We start from the raw sequence: 23,244 nt of genomic DNA on the forward strand, positions 1-23,244 counted from the left end.
CTGTAAACCCTACTCCAGCTCTAGTGTTGGTTATCGAGACGCTGGTGAAGATCTATAAAGTTTTTTTCCAGTGGACGCTAATTAAATGCGAATGGCAGAGAAGCGCTCCAACTGTTTTAAAAGTTAAACTCTTAATTGGTCAATATTGTAGGGACGTTTATTTTCACTTGGGTTTTTTAAATCCCTTTTTTTGCAAAGGAGACGATGGCAGTATTTTCATACCCTGAACTATAATTAAAAAAATATAATCAATGTTTTACTCTCACTTTAATACGGTTGGGTTATTTCTACCCCATACACGCCATAAAATGTGGAGTGTTTCAGCTCTTCAGTTGTAGTATCTATTATTCGGTCGGGTTTACTTCACTTTTTACTTGCGCTTACAAAAATATTTGTGAAAACTTGCTAATTAGCTTAGGTATAGGGTTTTCTATCAATGAATAAAATATTATTTTACGGTGATCCATCATAAAAGTTATAGAATAACACCGCACCTCAGTTAGTCATAGACAACCATTACATAGAAGGTCTTATAATCATTAAGGTTAGGTCGCAATTATCTCATTACTGAATACAATGGGTGATCTAGATATGGGTTTCCGTGGTTTATCCGGTGACATTGTGGAATAAATTATGTCCAGCCGTGGAAATTGTGCTGAAATCTTCGGTATATCCCGTGGTGGACCGCTGGACGCTTAATTTAGTTCTGGTTATTTTAGTCAGACTGCATGGAATTAATTTTTATTGTCCCAGGAGGAGTTATGGAAGAAAGACAGACCCTGTATTCAATCAAATACGTCTATGACGGGTTAGGTATGTTTTCATAATAAGCGAAGGCAAATTGAATGATACCTAAAATTATAATATTTATACATAGAGCACATGCATAACATGTTATCAAATCTAAGAATAATTGTCATAAAAAGTAGGAACTTATATATGTACAATACAGCTCTTGTTTAGTGTTCACTTAATAGCTAATGTTTGCTTATAAAACAAATACCTTATTAGAGAGATGCCACAATAGCGGTGTGCAGCGTTAACTCAACGCTCGCGTTACATTGCTCGGAGTTACAAAATAAATGTATTTATGTCAAATATATGATTGATTGATAACACGAAGTCTTACTAGGTACAAGCTGTACTTGAATTTTGTTAATGCGTCATTTAGTAAAACCAATTAAAACGAACCTAAGTAAGGTCTAGGTTTTCCCCGCCCTGTCCTTAGCTAACAATAGCACTAAGATTATGCAACAGAACTATTGCCGATAATGATCACTGATTGTATAAAAACCTTTGGCAGATCGTCTTTAATCACAGTCCTCCCAAGAGACCGACTCGAGTGGTTTTGTCTGTGATAGTTCAACTGTTTTGAAATTCAAAGTGAGTTTTATAATCGTTCTTTTTAAGACTCTACTGATTCCCTTGAGGTGCTTGGATTTTCCCGCAATATGTCTTTGACATAGAAGCGTGATAACATTTTTGGACGTATACACTCACGAGCAATGAAAAAGTTCCAGTGAAAATAGCACTAAATTTCTCCTAAACGGAAAAGACTAGCTTAACGACGCCGTCTGCGATATTAAAGTACCTATAATTCATTAAACTGCGCATCAGAATATTACCAACTTAATACTAGGTATATTTACGTCGGAATTTCAAAAGTTTAACTTTTTCATTGCTCTTTAGTGTTTTTTGAAATCGGGCCTGCCTGTATTCCTTCGACAGTACACTACCGGGCAACCTTCTCGTGACTGGTCAGGCTTACCCTATACTCTATCTATCTGACTCCACGAACCCACCACCACCAACCTAACTCGACCTTCCAGCATGAAGCTCCTCATCATCACGCTCGCCCTGGCCGCGGCCTGCGTGGCCCAGAAGCGGTACACCAACAAGTACGACAACATGGACCTGGACGAGGTGCTGGCCAACCGCCGCCTGCTGGTGTCCTACATCAAGTGCGTGCTGGACCAGGGACGGTGCACGGCTGAGGGGAAGGAGCTTAAGAGTGAGTCCCACTTACCTATTTATTTTTTATGAAAAGGCCTGTTGTAGATCACATGAACGAGAGCGGAAAGCCGTTTAAACTGTTTTACTAATAATAAACGCAAAATGTTTATAAAATACAAAATTTGATTTTCTATTTGGTAAGTAGAAAGTTGACACATAGACTAGTTTTCATCCTGGAATTTTTCAGGGAAAACTAAGGTGAAGTGAAGCTTGCCGGGAAAGCTTTGGAGTTATATGAGTCCGTCGCACCTAGCGCAGGCGGCAAGTGACGCTAATCTGATTGCTAATCCTTTCACCACGGTGAAAAACCTTCATGAACTTCATGAACACACAGAACTATGTTTTTTGACAAAAAAAACACTAAGAAATAGGACGCAAAGACCGCCAAAGTCATAAAAATGGTGGCCAGTTTGTGCAGCATAGAGTGTGCCAGTTCACTGATAACTTTCAACCCTTTACTGAGTAAGGTAACCTTAGCATAACAAATTAATCCATATAAAGTAAGCAAGCTCAAAACTGCATTAATTATATGCCTTGTCTTACTCAGAAATCTCTCTAGCAAACGTTAAATTAGCATGATGGCGTAATTTGTATAAGTCATCCCACTGCCTCCTTATTTATGTTTGTTTTACGTCGAGAGAGAAAAGGGGTGATATAGGTTGGACGAGTGTATGCAACCGCGTGGCGCTTGCATGAACTATATAACTAACAAAACGCATTTAACGTTTAATACGGATTTTGCTAAATATTGTAGTCGTTTGACAGCGTTTAGGAAGTGTCTAAGTTTCATTTCAATGGTAAGGCCCTGCAAAAATGTTTCACGACAGTATATTGCGGGTCCAATTCTGTTACAAGCCAATTCATCACATTCACGTACAAACTGCCAGCTGCGGTACAATATACGATAAAATATTAGACTTGTACTACTGAAATACAGTGTGTCGCAAAAGTGCATTTTAAAAAAGCCTTTTTTAAATTATCCTCAGCTCGTCATTCTGGACAACTGGATTCTAGAAATTATTATTAAAAAAACTCTCCATAGTCAAAAAGTCAAAAGTTACAGGCGAATACCTACTTTATACGCCTCTCAAATACTGTGTTTAATACACAGGTTGAACTAGGTTTTTGGCGGTAAGTACAACCAGTAACCACCAACGAAGGTACTTAAACCTGCATTTTTTATTGATTATTTATATTATCAGCTTCAGTTCTGACATGTTCGTAGCCTGTAGCATGCTTCAAAGCAATTAGGTACCTACCTAGTTATTTATAACGATCATTTGACTAACCTCATCAAGCCCTACCCTTTAAAAATGTAAACCTGCTTTATAAATTATATGGAGTGTTAGCAAAAAGGAACATGGTAAAACAAAATATTTACTCTGATTAACCTTTGGCACTCAAACCGACCAGTGAGGTAGAGTGTGCAAAGAAAATTATGTGGATTTATTTATTTTTAATAAGCCAGCCAACGTTGCGCCGACTAAGATATGTAAATTTTTCACGAATAAATATTCTGAGCCTCAAGGCGGATGCTTCAATATACATTATTATGATGAAAGAATTTTACGGAGTAGCTCTTAGGGCGTCTTGCACAACAAAGTTAATCAAAATTAAATAGTTTGTCTCTTGCTCTGACAGTATAATGTCAGAGCAAGAGGTCATAGATTTAAATTTATTTAACTTTGTTGTGCAAGACGCCCTTACACTTCCTTTAATGTATATTTAAAAATGGTTTATTAAAATATAACATCATTTGATCATGTTATACTTCTTATTACATTTTCGAATGTATTTTCTTGTTTTTGTTGAGTAATCATAACAGTAATTTTACGCGTGAATTATTAGGTAATTATACTAATTATCGTAAGTAAATACACATTGATTAGGTACTATATAGGTACTTATATCTAAACTATTAACGGTTCGTGTGTGTGTATTTATACAGCGTCCATGTATAAATAATATAGAATATGTCCATTCAAATGGTCCACTAGTAAATATGGTTAAAAAAGTTCATTTTTGTACTTTTTAAAGTTCTACAAATATCGAAACTGAAATTGCTAACCGTACTCAAAAGCAACACCAGTTGCAGTCGAGTACCTACATGCGGACGCAACTCTGAATGTAACACTTGAACTTCGAATTTCACCCTTACAATGCATGCAATAAGCAGCACACAAGAGCGAAAAGTATTACCCTTACTGAATGGGAATACTGTACTCTCATTGGCTAGCCTTTTCATATATGAATACAACACAAACCAATTGTTTGCTGATCCGCAGTTCCAGAACAATTGGCTCTGTACTCTGGAGTAATTGGTTTGGTTACTCTGCTTCTAACTATACGTTGACTTGTCAGCAATTGAATTGATTAAAACAGGATTTATTTTTTAAATCGGTATACCTACCTACATACATTGATTTATGTTAAGGTCTTGCTGAACTTAGTTGAGTTGAAATGATATTTGATAAATTCATAATAAGTCAATATTTATCTTATCATACATAGATACATACATAATATAGTTAATAAAGACAGTTGCGGTAGGTAGAAACAACAAAACGAATAAGAAAACGCGATACAAATTTACACTTTACTACGAATGAAAGCAAAATCTTTCCAACAATTCCACAATCGGCGAACTCGCGTAGGCTGCGATGTGAAATGTGTTTTGTGTCTAAACGCGAAAGGTTGCGATTCCTCAAACTCTTACCGTCAATTTGCGCTGCAATCCTCGCAGATCCAGGCTTAGCATGTCTGTGCAGGCCCGTCACATACAGTCGTATAAGCCACACTTTTTACCGCTCGAGTAAACAGGAGTTTGTAAAGTAATGTAGTACTAGTGTATGATGTACAGATTCTGTACAGGTCTGATAGATATAGGTACGTAATATGTCGGCTGATTCAACTCTCATCGAAGCTTGATTTACACTTCAATAAGTACAGTTACGAGCACTACGAGTTAAGTTGTTTCACAGTAGATAAATGGATAACTTGTCACCTAACTGTCAAACAACTAAAGTGGCTACTCGCTACTTTATTGAAGTTTAAATCTGGCGTTTAGCGTTTGGTAAAAGCCATCTCTTGTGTGTTCCTTTTCAATGAGTTAGATGAGAATAAAATGTTACCACGATCAGTATATTTGTGAAAAATAGAATTGAATAATAAAAAAGGAAGATTATCAGAATTCCATTATACTCGCAGTACCCTAATTACTGTAAAATTACTCAATTCAACATTTTATCTCGTGGTTTAAATTATCGATAACATTGCATGGACTTTTGACAGCGCGGGTATTGTCGATAATCCCACTATAAATACACCTTTCACACGCACACTAGTACACTACACAATAGAGTGAATAGTCACAGGAAGTGGTACTGTCACTAAATAACTTATAGACACGGCACTGCGAAATATAATATTTACGTTCGCGTACGATTGTTTGGCGACCGTCCCCCGGCCGACATCTCGGCATGTGAGCTCAGACAATAAGCTACAGTTTAATTCATATTAGTTGTCACTGTCCGTTTATTATTGCCACTGCCCATTTAGCCGCAGGGGACAATTTATCTCCAGTTATCGTTGTTGTGCTGTTAATAAAGACTTAATTAATTGTTCTGAGTGATCGCGAGGACGTTATTATTCTCAGGTTCCGTCACTCGTAGTCGTAAAGTTAATCGCACTGCCATGGGAATATTGTTTCAGCGGCAGCGTGGTTTAATCATAGTCATTAATTATACATTTGAAACAATATTCTAGTGACAGCAGCATCGACATTGACCTTATTCTAGTTAATTGCGATAATTATTACTTACTACATTACGGCGTGATGGTGAAATTAAAGAAGTTTTTTTGTCGTGCGTACTTTAAATATCGTGTGAAACTGTTTAAATTGATGAAACCATATTTTAACATGTTTATCGATAGAAACTACATCGGATAACACTTATTATTATTATATCTCTATAATTTTCCATTTTGCCCTCGGCTTTTCTATCTGAGCTGCCAACACAAACAATATTAAACAAAATAAACCCGCATCAGATACAACGGATATCTAATTCCAATGATCTAATTACATACAATTACTTATGGGATGTAAAGGCTCCTTTATCTGACACAATTATTAAACTTCCTTTGTTATGTTCCTTTATTTATTGTGCTTGTGTATTTTGCTCCCTTTCGCTTTGTAGTACATAAACTATCGAGGTTTATATAATTGCTAATAAAATAGATATAATTTACTGCTATTGGTTTGCTTTATCTTTCCTAGAGCATCCCAAAATTGTAAGCTGTATGTAGTCTCAATAGTCATAACATCTGCTTTGTAGTACCGCAGTATTACAATCAACCCCTTCCACAACTACTTTTAGCTTACTCGACTTTACTACAACAAGTTATATAACTCTTGCGTAGTTTCTTCACAACTCAACCACCATCTCTATACCTAACAACATCCGTAAATATAATCATCTTATTCACCCACTGTTACTTTCCCAATTTTTCTATAACCTTGCGTATACATGTATCTAAACTATCTTCTTCCTCTATACCTAACAACATACTACATATCTACTTCCAGCACACATCAGCGACGCTCTCCAGACAGGCTGCAAGAAGTGCACCCCTAACCAGCGAGAGGGCGCTCGCAGAGTCATCTCACACATGATCAAGGAGGAACCAGAGTACTGGACCATGCTGGTGGAGAAGTACGACCCTGAGAGGATGTATTCCACTAAGTACGAGAAGGAGATCAATAGTATCCAGTAAATACGGTTATAACTAGATAAATATATTAGGTGTATGCTGCGCGGGAATGCATTTGGTTTAAGCGCCATCTGTTGGTGGAATTTGGAAGTGATTTCTATCGCCGGTTGGCCTTAGAAATCTATATTATTATGTTTTTCCTATTAGATGAATTCATCCAGTTTTTGGTCAAAGTTATTTTATTCGAAGGATGTTAAGTATTATTTATTGTGCAATGTTTGAGAAGCAGTGTTTGTTAGTCGTTGTTTTTAACTGATTGATTTTTTATTTTCTTCTGCGTTTTTAATTAAATTGTATTTTTCTTGTTATTAGTTTACTGTACCTACTTATGAATGAAATTTTATACTAACAATCAAAAATATACCATACATATAACACTAAACTAACTTTTAAACGACTTTTACTGCTTAATTACTATGTATTCTCAAAATAATCCTGTTTCTGACTTCTTCTTCTGTTATTTATTGTGAATGCCACTAACTATAGTTTTAAGTGTTATTTTTTGAACTGTTAATTAATTTTACTATAGGTATTTTGTAAATTATTTAGCTTTCAATAAAGACAATGCTGTAACTCATATTATCTTTATTTATTTTATAAACATTATTTTATTTACCACAACCCTCGAGGTAAAAAATGCACATAAAATACAAGTGTAACATCACTATCTTTAGTTTTACCGCGAAATTAAATCGCGCGCCTAAAATGTTAGCGTCCCACGCCGCCTCGCCGTTTCTCGCGTAGCTTCTCTGCGCATACCGCGTCCCGCGCGCTCAGTCTTCACCCCCGCGCACCCCGCTCGCGCCACCGGCCAGCGGAGCCCGCGCAGGCAGTCGGCGCCAAACCGTATTCCCGGCTACTTCACGCTCGCTTGCGTCACCTTCGCGGATTATTAGTTATTAAGCAAAGACTACCTACTTGCATATTACGTGTCTGAAGAACCCTAAATACAGTGAATTTGTACTCCCTGAGTTTGTGTTTCCTATCTACCCATAGACTTAGTATATACTAGCGTATAGACGAACAAAGCGAGCGAGGGAGAAGAAAATCCCTTACGGAAATTTGGCAAGATAGAAAAGGATAGCGAATCCAATGAAACTGTGACTGGTTTTGAATGACTGGGCGTCACAATTCGGCACGCGGAAAAACAACCCCTTAGTATTTTGGATTTTTTGCGTACATCGTGGTTTATTTTCAGTAAATCTAATTGTATTCAACAATGGTTACATGTTCTGTGAGTGATTGTGGTGTTAATAAGAGAAATAATCCTGAAAATTGCACATTTCACAGGTAAATACCAAAATCGTCATCACTACCATGACCCGTTTATTTTTTATTTTTTTTATTTTTTAAAGATTTTATTATCACTCCACAGACTTTATGTCCGTGCCTTTTTGAGAGATCAATATATTGTGAGAGTTTGGTTGTTTTTTGTCTTCATCTTTTAACTACTCACTACTCAATGTGGAAGCTTATAATATATATATTTTATCTTTTATATATATATACCTATATATTATTAATATTTTTTTTTTTTTTTTTGCACTCCTGGAGGAAAATCTACACAGACACCTGGGAAGGGGACCCAGGTAGTGTCGGCCTTTAACCGACTAAAAACCCCCAGTTGTGCATTTCTTGTTTTTTTTTTTTTTTTTTTTTTTTCTTTGTTTCACACAGTCACACTTACAATTATAATGGCAACAAACATTTGAAGGGTAGGGCCAGTGTCAGCTGTCTTCAGAGAACTTAACAGACGCCTGTCAGTGGCCACACACTCCTTTTGTCATCGCTGTTGTTTTGCCTGGTGTTAATGTGTGACAGTGTTCTTAAAACTATCTTAATTTTATTGGTTAGTTCTTATACAGATAATATTAATTCATGATATACTATACAATACCTACATATCAAAACTATACAATACATGCTATATACTATACATAACAAAACTATAAAATACATGCAATACGGTTTGGCCGTCAATATAAAATTAAAATCAAAATTCTCCTATTCCGCTCCATTTTGCATTGCCAAAAGCCTTGATTGCTGGGCAACGACCTCTTTGTCCCGATTTTTTATTGCCATCTTTAGGTTGTACTCGAGGATCCGTTTCTTCGGTGCTGTTATTGCCGTTTTAGCGAGGTTGCCGATAGCGTCCTCGGTGTCATCCGCATAGTAGGTGCAGGCGGAGGTGTGCCTCGACAGCGCCACTACTGCGTGAGGTATGCTATCGTGCAACTTTATTTTATCTTTTGTTTTTATGATAATGACTGATTCGTACGTCAATCCCTGTGCTTCGTGTATGGTTAAGACGCGTGATCCCGTTCCTTCTCCAAACCCTTGGCTGGTCAGGGTCTCTTTTTCTTCCTGTGTATGCGTCAGGAATAGAGTGTTGGTTTGGGATTTTGGAATTGCTGCGTCTGTAAACCTTTTCAGCTGCAGGGATTGGATACGCGTTGTGGCTGCGTATATGCCTGAGTATACTTCTCTTAGGGCGTATGCAACATCCATGGGGTTTCTGTATGAGCACAACAGCTCCTGGGTGATGTTTGCTACCAGTGTTGGGCGACTGTACCTTAGTTCGAATAGGTTCTCTCTGTCTATGTACGGTAGCTGGTTGATGTCTCCGATTAGAGCAATATCCCTGGCACGGGACAGGCGGGCGGCAATTACTTTTTCTTTGTTTCGTATATCGACGGCCGCCTCAGTTGTCGTGGTGATAATGGTGTCTTTGCTCACATCGAAGTTATTTACCACCCAGGTTGTCTTCCCACATCCAGGTACCCCGTTCACCCAAGCGATGGTGGGCATCGTCCAGCTATTCCAGGTAGCGTTAATGGTTTCCGCTTTTGCTAGGATTTTGTCCTCTAGCATAATCCTGGTACACTGAGCTACGACCACCATTTGGTTGTTGTGTGGGAGAGTGAGTTTCGGGATGTTGCGTTCCCAGGGCACGAATCCGCATTCCTCGCTATAAGCCGCCATATACGCTCCAGTCATTTTGCCTCTGAGGACTTGGCAACTACTGTTATCGTATATGCAGGCTTCGGCCTCCTCGAGTAAAACTTTTAGCCGGCTTTCGTTCTCTTGCCTGTAGGTCTGCATGATCGTTTTGCAGGACAAGAGATTTACCTGCTTTGTGGCGGTTGTAATTGCCATAAATTCGATGGCGGCATTCTCTAGATGGTCGTTTGAGGTGGTAGCTGTTTTCAGCTTCGGTGGGACCACCTGGCCCATATCCGCTCGAGTAATTTTCCTCTGGGCAAGCCTTTTTCCAGTTTTAGGTTCTCTGGAGATTTGGCGCCTCTCGGGTGTCCTCTGTGGTTTTCCTATAAGGCTTGAGGCAGCTGCTTTAAAAGCCTGGAGGAACCCTTGGACACGCCCTTGCGATGTTAAATTGTGCATCCTCCTTTCCATGTTCCGTTGTTCTGAAGCGGCGACAGCCCCAGCGGTCATCCTCTCCTGTAGGCGTTCAGATCCGGTGACCAAGTATTCGGCTTGTTGGTGGCAGTTGTCAATGCCCCTCGCAAGTATATGACCTTTGAGAAAGCTTAGATCTTCGCCTCTGTCCTCGTACACCACTATTTCATGATGTTTTGAGGCTTTTAGGCAACCCAGCTGGTCAACAATTTCGCCTTTCCTATACTCAATCACCATTGCGTCTACGCTTATTATCCTGGGGACGTTACTGTCTAGCGCTATCTCTCCAAGCTTACTGAGCCATGAGCATGCCTGAACGAACGGGGTGTCGTCAGCCCACTCGAATAGTGCGATGGTCTTGTTACGCCATCACACTAGTCTGCAGGGCTGATTTCCCACTAGGGTTACTGGCAATGCGTCGTAGGCTTTACGCTTCATGGTAGCCTTCGATGTGCTCCCATTTAGGAGAGAGGCTAGGCCGGGTGATATGGCCACGCTCTTTCGCGCCCCTGAGATACAGAAGCTGATGCCGAGTCTTTCACTGCTTCCGTCCATGAACAGAGCCACGCTTCGGAGTCTTAGTCTAGCTTCTCCTTTTTCTCCACAATCCAACAGCTGATGTGTTGCTGTTTCTTTAGGAGTTGCTTGTGGTGGTGCTGTGATGGTTGTGACTGAGGCTTGATATACTGGTATTGATTGCGGGTCGGGGCGGGGTATGGTGCTGTTTCTCCTGGCTGCTACTCTGAAGACACGATCTGAATAAGATAGAAAATGAGGTCTATGCTTGGTGTCTGCCAGAATATCTTTTAATTCTGACTCCACCAAATTCCTGTCTATCAATGTCTCCAGATCTTGTCTTGCAGCAAGGAAACGGGGGCAGTCGAGAATTATATGCCAGACCGATTCAATGATGTTGGGGTCGCATTCACATTCTGGGCTTTCTTTGAGTTTAAATCTGTACAAATACTCTCCCATCCCCCCATGTCCAGTCAGCATTTGTACGTGAGCAGGGGTCAGTTTGGCACTTCGCGTAATCCGGTAAGCTTGGTTGACATCCGGTAAGAATTTACGCGTGACTGCTCCTGTACTGGATGTCGCATATCGGTCTTGCCATTTCCGGACCGATTCCTCTCTGATCTTTTTCCTGACATAGGACAGGGGGACTTTGTCATAGTCGTGGGAGGTGCTTTGTAGAGCTGCCGTTTTGGCGAGCTCATCGGCTCTTTCGTTCCCGGCAGTTCCAATGTGTGCCCTCAGCCAGAACATTTTTATCTCCCTGCCCTCGCACACGACCCTCGCAATGTTTTCCTTTATGCTTCTTGCCAGGGGGTGGCTCAGTTTCGGATTTCGGAGCAGATCGAGTGATGATCTCGAGTCGCTCAAGATTCGAGATCATCACTCGATCTGCTCCGAAATCCGAATATATAATAAAAATGTTCTGGCTGAGGGCACACATTGGAACTGCCGGGAACGAAAGAGCCGATGAGCTCGCCAAAACGGCAGCTCTGCAAAGCATTTATTTTAATTTAATTTAATTTAATTTAATTTAATTTAATTTAATTTAATTTAATTTAATTTAATTTAATTTAATTTAATTTAATTTAATTTAATTTAATTTAATTTAATTTAATTTAATTTAATTTAATTTAATTTAATTTAATTTAATTTAATTTAATTTAATTTAATTTAATTTAATTTAATTTAATTTAATTTAATTTAATTTAATTTAATTTAATTTAATTTAATTTAATTTAATTTAATTTAATTTAATTTAATTTAATTTAATTTAATTTAATTTAATTTAATTTAATTTAATTTAATTTAATTTAATTTAATTTAATTTAATTTAATTTAATTTAATTTAATTTAATTTAATTTAATTTAATTTAATGTAATTTAATTTAATTTAATTTAATTTAATTTAATTTAATTTAATTTAATTTAATTTAATTTAATTTAATTTAATTTAATTTAATTTAATTTAATTTAATTTAATTTAATTTAATTTAATTTAATTTAATTTAATTTAATTTAATTTAATTTAATTTAATTTAATTTAATTTAATTTAATTTAATTTAATTTAATTTAATTTAATTTAATTTAATTTAATTTAATTTAATTTAATTTAATTTAATTTAATTTAATTTAATTTAATTTAATTTAATTTAATTTAATTTAATTTAATTTAATTTAATTTTAATTTTAATTTTCTTTATTTGGAAAACAAACAGCTTATACTATTACATATTATAAATTAACATAAGGTTTACACACAAGCCAATAAAGTTTTCACACCTATTTTTTTACTAAATACCTACTCAGAACATCACTGAACTGCTTAAGATGCATAAAGTTAAGAAGTTAACAATCAACAATATAATTAGGTACTTATATAATAATTAGGTATATTACCCATGTACTATGTATTTATATGATAAGTTACTTAAAGACAAATCTACTACTACGCTATTTTTAAGTTAGTAATAATTTTTTTCTTAAAATTAATGAGATTTTCGCTAAATATATCAGTTATATGATGTGATTTATTGTAACTTTCGCAAGCTCTTATAGCGAAGCGGTTTTTAGTATAGTTACTACTACAGTTTTTAATAACAAAGGTCTTTGGATGGCGGGAGTTCCCTTTACAGTACAAAGCCATTTTACCAAGTAGGTATGGACTGTCAATATGGTTGTTGATAATTTTGTGCAAAAACATCTGGTCTCTCATGTCACGGCGGGTTTCAAGTGAAAGAAAAGAGTTGGTATCGAAATTTTTAAATTTATATTTTAAACGTTTAATGAATTTATTTTGTATTCTTTCAATATTATATATGTGATTTTGGTATTGAGGGTTCCATACCGTCGATGCATATTCAAGTATGGACCTAACAAAAGAGTTAAAAAGCAAGATAAGAGTGGTGGGGCTTTTAAAATCTTTACTCTGTCTAAAAATAAAACCCAGCATCTTATATGCTTTTGCTGTAATTATATCGTAGTGTCTCCGGAACGATAATTCACTATCGAGGTGGACTCCCAAGTCCCTCACCTCGGTTACACTTCTTAAACTTATATCTTGAAAATTATAGTCATATAAAATTTTGTTTTTTTTTCTTGTGAAAGATATGACACAACACTTATCGATATTAAGTTTAACTTTATTTTTATTGCAATACTGTATTAAATTATTTAACAGATTTAAATGTTCTTCTTGTAAGTTATGACAATCGTCTAAAGAACTCACCTTCATAAATATTTTCGTGTCGTCAGCGTATAATAAAGAGTCGGAATTATTTAAAATATTAGTTACATCGTTGATAAAAATATTGAAGAGAAGGGGGCCCAAGTGAGAGCCCTGGGGGACACCAGAAGAAATAGGGATAAAAGATGATAAGTATCCCTTAATAGAAACTGCTTGCGACCTGTTCCTTAAGTAAGAATCTAGCCATCTCAGTAGGTTGCCGTGTATACCAAATAAATCGAGTTTTTTTACTAATATATTATGGGGAATTTTATCAAAAGCTTTTGAATAATCGGTATACACGGCATCCACCTGAAATCCGTTATCCATAGCATCTAATAAAATATCTATGTATTCACACAAATTTGATTCTGTTGATTTCTGATTGATGAAACCATGTTGAGAATTTATCAGGTACGGTCTAACTGAAGGAAACATAACGTCGTATATAATTTTTTCAAATAATTTTGGAATAACATTAAGCTTAGATATACCTCTATAGTTGTTAGCATTATGCTTATCACCGCCACCCTTGTAAATGGGGGTAACAAGAGACTGTTTCCACTTAATTGGAACTATACAGGTCTCCAAAGACATCCTGAATAAGACCGTGATTGGAATTGCGAGTTCTTTATGACAGCGTCTTAGAAACAGGGGATGAAGACCATCTGGGCCACATCCCTTAGAAGTATCTAGTTTTTTTAAATATTTTTCCACTGTATCAAAATTTATAGCTACAGTGCATAGTAATGTTGTGTTATTATAGTTACCTTCATAATCATCTAGATCGTTTATAGTGGATTCTTTTTCAAAAACTGAGTGGAAAAATTTGTTAAAAATATTTGCTATTGATTGACCGTCCGAACCAACATTATTGTCATCCAAGTATATTGTGTCTGGGATTTCATTTATACTTTTTCTCGATTTTATGTACGACCAAAAATGTTTGGAGTTTATCTTTATATTATCTTCTGCGTTGGAAATAAATCTGTCAAAGCAATCAGTTTCCATTTTTTTTTGTATTCGTCGCAGCGATGAGAAGTTTTCATAATCGGATAGCCTGCCGTATATTTTCCATTTTTTATGAACTTTATTTTTTTTATTTATTAAGCTTATTAACGGTTTTGAATACCACCTAGGATATTTCATCTCATCACGAACGACACGACTAGGAATTAATCTATCTATAATTTCATTAATGACAGTATAAAAATTATCTACGGCAGCCTCAATGCAGTCTACAGATAAATGCTGATCCCAGTCTACTGAAGCAAGAGCTGTGTTAACAGCATCATAGTCTGCAGCATGAAACCGTCGCACGGTGCGCGGGGCAGGCGGCAGCGCGGGCGGGGCGGGCGCGGCCAGCACGCGCGCGCGCAGCGGCGGGTGGTGCGCGTCCGCCGGGACCAAGCCCTCCGCACCCTCCACCGAGCAGGATATATTAGATAAAACTAGATCGAGCATTCTGTTGTTATGATTCAACAAATAGTTATGTTGTAATAAATTACTAAAAGACATAAACGCAGAAATGTTGTAAGTTAGGGAATCCTCGGATGGATTATCTAAGACAAAACAATTAGAATTGTGATGGGACGGTAGCCATTTACCATATGTAATATTAAAATCACCAACAATAAAAACCTTATCGTCGGGAAATTCGATAACTAAATCGGAAATAAATTCAAAAAATGTTAACTCTGAATTAATTTGGTCTACTGTATGGGGAAAGTAGCAACAATAAACACGTAATAAGTTTTTTCGAGGTGTTTCGGATAACAAAATATTAACGCAAGTAATATCGGCATCGGGCAGGGAAGGCGGTAGGCGCACATCTCGCGTGTCCACTCGGAGGTCGCGGTGCACGGCCACGAAGGTGCCGCCGCCTAGCAACATATTCCTACTTACGTAGTCCCGGTCTGTTCGGTATAAACTATAACGAGAATCCACTAGTTCGGTATCAAATATGCCAGGTAACAGCCATGATTCACTAATACATATTAAATCGTATGTTACACTTAAAACGTTTCTAAGAAATACGTGTGTTTTTGTTCGTAACCCACGAACGTTTTGGTAGAAAACGTTAATCACAGTCAAATTGAAAAAATATAAAACACTTTAGAATCGTACATAATCCCAACAAAGACCAGATGTTGGCACAAAAAATATCCACACCCGATTCAAAACAATGACCTAGTGTACATTTGAAATAAACAATTTTATTTTTTGCGACAGTTATGTAATTAGGAAGGCATTTGCTAATCTTTACTGAATCGCTTACTATTATGGTGTATAATCCATACATACTATAATAAAAGTTATATTGCGATAACATGCTAATTATTGGAGTTGAATTCACATAATACGATAAGAAATATATCCGATAAACAAAGACATTCAATGAACGGCGAGGCAATAGCGAATGACCGCTCGCTATGACAAAACAAGTTAAACTGTTAAATGGATAGAAAAAATCAATGCAATTATATATGAGCTTTAAGGCATACTGCGCAAGATTTATAATAACTTGGAGGGCGTTATGAGCAGTTAAGGTACTTCTAAAGTGTGCGGGCAATAGCGAGGCAGGGGTAAGCAACCTTTTGTATAAGTTACATTTACAAAGTGCGAAAGCGGATGGTAGCGTAAATACAAAATTATAGTTATCACTTATGTGATTTTTTTTAAAGCTTCCGTTGACGTTACGTGAATGATAGGAGATTTTTCATTGCGCCGAACCATTACCGTGCAGTTGCGTACCCAGCAGAATGCATAGTTTTTGTCTTTAGATTTTGCTTTAGCTTGCTGGAGAAGGTACCTATTTTTTGCTGAAGGTACCTTTTTTTTGGTTAAAATTTGTCTTTTATCCTGTTTTAAATATAAAATAATGCCAATGCTGATGTTTACTTTCATATTTTGTGTATGTGGAAGTCCATTTGTTAATAATTTACATGATTTTAGCGGATATATTTTTCTTCAATTTATTTAACATGTACGCTAGGGATTGACTCAAATTAATCGATATCATTATCGATATTTTATCTTGAATGTTACCTATGAAAATAAATGCTCGCTTGCGTTTACCGTCTCGTATCTGAACCATTTTGTCAGGGCAAGGTACATCTTTTAACAAATAAGTACATAAACTAATCATTTTCTATAATTTGTCCAACAGATTCCCTCTATAGATACTATAATAAGACTAAAGTGGTTGAAATTAGTTGGACGCGTTGGTTGGAATCCAAAGAAGAACTCTACCATTTGCAGCAATTCGACTTAAGAATGAATGTGAACTTAATAATTTAGGAAATGAAACTGTAATGAACCAGTTAAATAAATAAATATGTGGGAACATCTCAGACACGGCCATCCGAGGCAGAGCCTGTAGTATGGGTCAGACAGCTGATATATCTAAGATTGTTCTGTTTAAAAGTCAATAAAAGAAGGAGCGATGAAAAAAGTGTTTTTATTTTTATTTATGCATTTTTTTACATTATGTCAAAATTATAATCTGGGCAACAACAGTCTATGGAACAACTCTCTCCAAGGGTCGAACATCGAACTTCAATAACTTATCGATGGTCCTCCAAAGTAAACCAAGGTACATCACTAGCTAATGCACACACTGAAAAATCAAAATTGGTCACGTTTTATCGAGCTGTCAGTTCGTCTATACGCTAGTATATACTAAGTCTATGTATCTACCACTCCCACGATAGGACCCTTCTCATACAAGTACAATAAATTGAATACTATACTCTAATTTTTAATTCCGCGGAATTCTGACATTTCATTAGTGATACCACTAAAAAAGCTCTTCACCGAAAAAAGGAAAAAATTGGATCCATTTTAGGGCAATTTTTTTTTAAATGTTTTCATACAAGAAGATAAATCTAAATATTTACTTGCTCAAGTGAAGTAGGTAATACAAAAATAACAAAAATTTCAATACTAGCTGTTGCCACGAGCTTCGCTTCACCTTAATTAGTTTTCCCGTGGGAATTCCGCGATAAAAAGTAGCCTATGTGTAAATCCAGGGAGTCAGCTCCAAATTAAAATCGGTTCAGTCATTTTGACGTGAAGAAGTAACACATTCATACATACACACATACTCACATACTTTCGCATTTATAATAGGTATTAAGTAAAATCACGACTCACGACCATTGTATCGAATTAATTTTAATTACTTTATTTTATTCTTTAGCATGGCATCACTTGCTACTAAATTCAGGGATAACAAACCTTTTTAATCGATTTCAAATAAAAGATTCTCAATTCGGTAAGTACATAATAATATGTTCGGTATGTAGGTATGTAAGATTATTGGAACTGCACCATATTCATATATGACAATCCATTAAGCCTAATAAACAATTATGATTTTTTTTTTATTGTATAAGTATGTTTATATGTTTGTTGGTATGTATGTTTGTACAGGAATATGTCGGAAACGATTGTTAGAATTCTTTTTTAGCGTTCCGTACCTCAAAAGGAAAAAGGAACCCTTATTCTTGTCCGTCTGTCTGTCACCACCCTTTTTCTCAGAAACGGTTATAGATATCAAGCTAATATTTCGTATAGATGTACATAATTATGAAATTAAAAGGAAAAATATCTCAGATAAATAGACTTGTACGGAACCCTCAGTGCGCGAGTCCAACTGGCACTTGGCCGGATTCTTATTGTTGACCTTTCGCGTTGTGATCGTTTGTTGATTTTTAAACGTTATGGAGCCACAACCTGGCCCTTCCCGGGAAGCAGCCCCATCTGACAGAGTCAGACTTTCTCTCTCCCAGACAGAAGCGTCCTCGTGGTTCTTTTGCGCCTAACGTAAAGACCCTCATTCTAAATATTTAAAAATATAATATAGAAAATTGTCCGGATACATCTGATGTTCAGACTCGTATTGAAAAAAGTACCCAACCAAAAAAGGTTTGTGATCTCTGACATGTCAAAAATTTATAACTGTCAGAATTCCGTAGGATTACTAATTAGACTTTAGGTACATTTATAATGAATTTATGAATGGACACTCGTTTTTGTTTCATTAAATATTAACTTACTTGTTACCAATTATGGTTATATTCATCATCATCAGCCAGCAGTTCACTGCTGGACGTAGGCCTCTCCCAATGCACGCATGTTTATATTGCAATTTATATCATGTAATAGTATTTTTTAAGGAATTACTTCATTAATTAACCTTCAATACTAATGTACCTAATTCATTTTTCAATCTCATCATCATCAGAGAACATCAACGAAGCATTGCAGAACGACTGCGACAGATGTACGGGCAAACAGCGAGAGCGAGCGAGACGCATCATCACTCACATGATAGACGAAGAGCCACGGTACTGGACCTTAGTGGCCAAGAAATACGACCCAAAAGGCATCTACGGAGCCAAGTATGAGAAGGATCGGAGCGATTTTAGTTAGTGGGTATAGATTTTTTTATTTACGAAATTGTAATAAATATTACTCAATTGTTTTTTACCTCGTGAGTCTCGTGACCCTAGTTTATTTACCGTACTAAGGTATTGGGCGGGCCCGCTAACCAAAACAACGTACTTACTTATAACTAGTCTTTTTTCCGCAAATCATAAAAAAACATATTCTATTTTACAAAAGTGAGAAACCTACGGTCTTATTCATAAAAAGTTACGGGAGACCTATAGGCCTGCTATAAGCAAATGTCAAAAAAACTTTATTCATAAACGATCAATAGCGCTAAAGAACTCTCCAACTGATTCGTAAAACCTTGATATGCTAAAGTTGGCTGGACCCTACTTTACACCTTCCGTAAACCTCCTATTGTACAAAAACATGGCGGCCGGTCAACAGCTGTTCTGCTTTATTGACGATTTGACATTTGTTGTGAGTTAATATTTGCTGAAAATAAGTTGCCATGGTAACGTAAAAAATTTTTTTTTTTTTTGTGGGTTTTGGCTTGGCCACTGCGCCTTTAAGCCAACGTAAACTTTTTTAAGTGCCGCGCCGTGGCTAACATAGATAATAGAGATTGATAAATGAATGAAAGTTTTCGCTATTTTTGTTTATGGTTTCGTCAGACCGACAACTTAATAGGGTAAATGTCAAATTGTTTGGTCTGTGAAATCTATTAGCATCACTATAGTTACTGAAGGTTTACGGAACGATTATGAATAGAGATTTTTATGAAACCTCAAATAGGCTTAAAGTGTTCCGTAGCTATTGAGCTCAGTAAACGTACTTTAAGGTTTTTTTATGAATAAGACCGCTAATATATAAGTGCTTTTACCTGTACCTGTGTACCTGTAGTTTTATAGTACCCTCAATTAAATTACTTCTGTATAGGCCTGTAGTTTTTATAGTAGTTACCCTTAATTAAATTACTGTATAGGACAAGTACGTACCCTCAATATCCATTAAAACAATACGACCCGGGTTCGATTCCCAGTGTTCGGGTTAATCGTACGTTTAAACGAAAATAAACGGGCGCACAGGACAAATAAAGTTACAATGTTATAGCCGTTTCATTGCTCATAGTAAAATGTGTAGCACCGTATTTTAAAAACTGTTTATTCCTGTACTTACTGGGTGTTGCAAAATGGAATTTTAATCGAAAAAAGTTTCACTTATGTACTTAATGTTGGACAGAAAGGTTCTTAGTTATAGATATTATGTACTGTGAATTTAGGGAGATAGAAGTAAAATCTGTAGATTCTGAAAATATCATCACAACCCATCACGTCTCTCCACATCTCATCAAGGTCTCCTTCCAATGAAGGAAGGGGTTTAGGCCTAGTCCACCACGCTGGCCTAGTGCGGGTTGGTGGACCCCAACACAAGCAAGCTTGTGCTGAGAGAGTTGTCGGGTAAGTGGGCAACCTGACTGTCAAGCTTCTCAAAGGCGACCAACAGGACCCAAGGTTTAAATCACCGTTCGAAGCACTGAAACGCCAAGAAAGAAACCACTTGAAATCGTACACAGACAAGCTAAACTTATAACACTCTATTTCGTCGGGGGTTAAAAAATATGCTTTCCCTCCAAAACCTATGATTTCAAATGTCACAAACACACTTTGGTGGTTTATAGAACAGTCAGTGCGAGAGATGTTACCTCTAAATTAAACTGGTTTGTTCTACCGGTGCCGGTGGCGCTGCAGTGGAGATATGGAAGACATAAATCACTCGTCTTTAGCAGCCGACAAACAGGCTTGTACAGAAATATTTGAAAAATATGACAATTTTTTTTAAAAATACTTATAAAATGGAGAAAAAAAAATTTACTTACAAAGCCAAGTTATAGGAATGCAATGCACATAACAAGTATTTTCTGTATTTTTTTCCTACACTTTATCCTCGGTTCCTCTGAATATTATAAGTAAGTACCTATAGCATCCAGAGAACATGAGGACTTCATTTGTAAGGAAAAAACTTAGCAACAAGAAATGGAAATTTTGTCTTGCCTGCTAGTTCTAAATTTAATAATAAGCCACAAAGACAAATTCCAAAATAGAGTTAGGTCCACACCTACTTGGTGTAACAATAATGCTGACACAAAATTAAGAATCGCAACGACATGGCGGGAAGTGAAAGAGGTGACTCTGTACCGGGACGTCTGACGAGGGTTACCAAAAAACCCTTTGAGCGTTTTGTTCAGTGGGAATAAATAATGCTTGTTCATTAATTTAAACACAAAGCACAATAGCCCTAAAAAGGCTTTTTAACGATGCTTTGTAAGCGTAATGAATGACTTTATCGGTATCGCGGGGGTTACTCTTGCTTGACGAAATATCAAGTTTCGGAGAATTGTCACGCTTTATGAAGGGCCGCTGCTGGGTAGCATCGCAAAATTGTAGTATATACATATTTTATTATGAACTATCGCGGACTGTGCCTAACTTAGGGGAATCGGGCATTGGGGCATTTGGGGCTCATCGTAACGTACTAGTGACGTCGAGATAGAGTCTTGGTACTAGTGGTTAACGTACGTAGCAACGTTAAACACGTTAAAAAGTAGAATTTCGTATTTCCTGAAGTAGCTTTCACCTTTTTACACGGATCTATCTTTTCGACTTATGGCGTAGCGTAGTTATCTTTATAACTAGCGTAAAGTGGCTACATCTGTACCGTAGCACCTCTGCCTACCCCGTTGGGTATTCGCCATTCAGACGGTGCGAATGTTCATGTATTTTATATTAGGTAGTTGTACTGTACTGCCTTTCCTGTGTACAGAGCCTTCCCCTGGGAGCCTCTATTTTCATTTCATTTCGTACCGCACGTCTCGGGAGATTAGGTATACCTTTCATATTCCTTTTAAACTGAAACCCGTGGGAGTACCAATACAATAGTAGTCAAATAAATTGAAATTCGATTTGAGATATTGTTTTTGAACTATCTCTACAAGTAGTTATCTTTTGGCGACACAGAACAATGCGGACTCGCGCGGGTGTTGGCAAGTTCAAAACTTTGCTGATATATTGTATCAATTGTTATAATTCATTTTTATAACGAAATAGCCATGTCAGGGCGCTTAATATATAATAATTTTACCTAGGTACGTAAAATAATGTGATAGTAAAAGTACCTATATCATGTACGTAAGTAAGTAAATACATACATTTAGGATAATATTACACTCACGGGCAATGAAAAGGTTCTAGTCACAAAATGGCGACACCAAACGACCCCATTTTTTTCAAGAATTTTACTTAAAAATTTAACAGAATATTACCGTTTTTAGTTGGTTACATCCTGATGCTCTATTAAATGTTCTTCAATGGTGCAGAAGGCGTCATTTTATTTTCCGTTTCGGAGTAATTTGGTGCTTTTCTCAATGGAACCTTTTCAGTGCCCGTGAGTGTAATATTATCCTAAAAATGCATTCTTTCGACAAGTCTATACACATTATGTATAGGTAGGTATATCTCAAATCCAAAAGGGTACATCCGCGCAGCGCCCTGAAGATAACAAATTTGATAAATTATATCACACTTTGTGGCTATTCAGAATCCATTATTCAAAACCCCGGAAACGTGAGTAGAATAATAAGCATTGTTTTTTTTTTATCTCATTTTAGTTTTTAACCGGCTTCAAAAAAAGGAGGTCTGTTAGTACTTTTTATTTCTTCAGTAAATTATTTATACTTACTTACATAAACAAGGAACGTACCGACAAATGCTTCGCTATAAAAAAACTACCATGCCAGTTTCCTTGCATTTTCATTTTTATTTAACACAAAGTGCGGCGCTACAACAAAGCACCGCAAGTGAGTTTAATTACAGGTCTGAAAATGTTAAGTGTTGTGAGTTTTTGCAGCACCAAATACTGCGGTAAAATGGTACTGCTGAAAGCGTTTTCAGTTTTATTTCATAGAGGTAATATTTCATTATAATTAAGTCAATGCATTTATATTTATAACGTACTGGAAAATACAGACGGAAATTAATAAAAACGTTGTGGGCTCTTCGCGGAAAAGGCGAATGGTTTAAAACGAATAACAAACCCAGAACTTTATGATAACATACACAGGGTATAGGTTTATGATAAAGAAGTAAAATAAATTTAAGTGATTATAGTTACGTATATCATGTAATAAGACTAATAAGTAAAAGATCGATAAAGCTTCAAGTTATAAATGTATTAAAAATACCTATCTCACACAGACCTATGTGTATTATTCAACATACAGCCCGCGGCTAAGAGAGGTATTTCAAACCAATACGTGACCGGAGAAAAATCTTGTCGATCCCACTCGATTTAATCTATTTTATTTAACCTTAGAGCAGCCTCCACCAGTATTATAACATACTAGCACTTC

At 36.5% G+C, this 23,244-nt stretch overlaps 2 protein-coding genes across 25 annotated transcripts in view; one reads left to right on the plus strand and one right to left on the minus strand.

The window, feature by feature from the left end:
* The window catches only part of LOC105380372 (transient receptor potential cation channel trpm), a 180,956-nt gene that overhangs the window by 74,798 nt on the left and 82,914 nt on the right, over positions 1–23,244 (minus strand). The window contains exon 1 of one of the 24 annotated variants that reach the window (XM_048627616.1): positions 4,730–5,043. The exons of the other annotated variants lie outside the window; for them this stretch is intronic. Coding sequence (XP_048483573.1) covers positions 4,730–4,771 — 42 coding nt within the window. The 5' untranslated portion in view covers positions 4,772–5,043. Of the gene's footprint in view, positions 1–4,729; positions 5,044–23,244 lie in introns of those variants that run through there. 24 annotated transcript variants of the gene reach the window in all.
* Positions 1,302–6,975, plus strand: LOC105392007 (allergen Tha p 1). Its single transcript, XM_011563591.3, has 3 exons — positions 1,302–1,383; positions 1,830–2,011; positions 6,602–6,975. The coding sequence occupies exons 2-3, from the start codon at positions 1,831–1,833 to the stop codon at positions 6,787–6,789; spliced, it is 369 nt and encodes a 122-aa protein (XP_011561893.2). The 5' UTR covers positions 1,302–1,383; position 1,830; the 3' UTR covers positions 6,790–6,975.

This window comes from Plutella xylostella, chromosome 19 (genome assembly GCF_932276165.1).
Source record: "Plutella xylostella chromosome 19, ilPluXylo3.1, whole genome shotgun sequence".
Classification (NCBI taxonomy): domain Eukaryota; kingdom Metazoa; phylum Arthropoda; class Insecta; order Lepidoptera; family Plutellidae; genus Plutella; species Plutella xylostella.

What these genes read in the sequence shown, in the direction of transcription:
- LOC105392007 (XM_011563591.3), top strand. Translation starts at nt 1,831, where the DNA reads ATGAAGCTCCTCATCATCACGCTCGCCCTGGCCGCGGCCTGCGTGGCC. An exon ending in TGAGGGGAAGGAGCTTAAGA is followed by an intron (nt 2,012 to 6,601) that starts GTGAGTCCCACT and finishes ATCTACTTCCAG; the next exon opens with CACACATCAGCGACGCTCTC.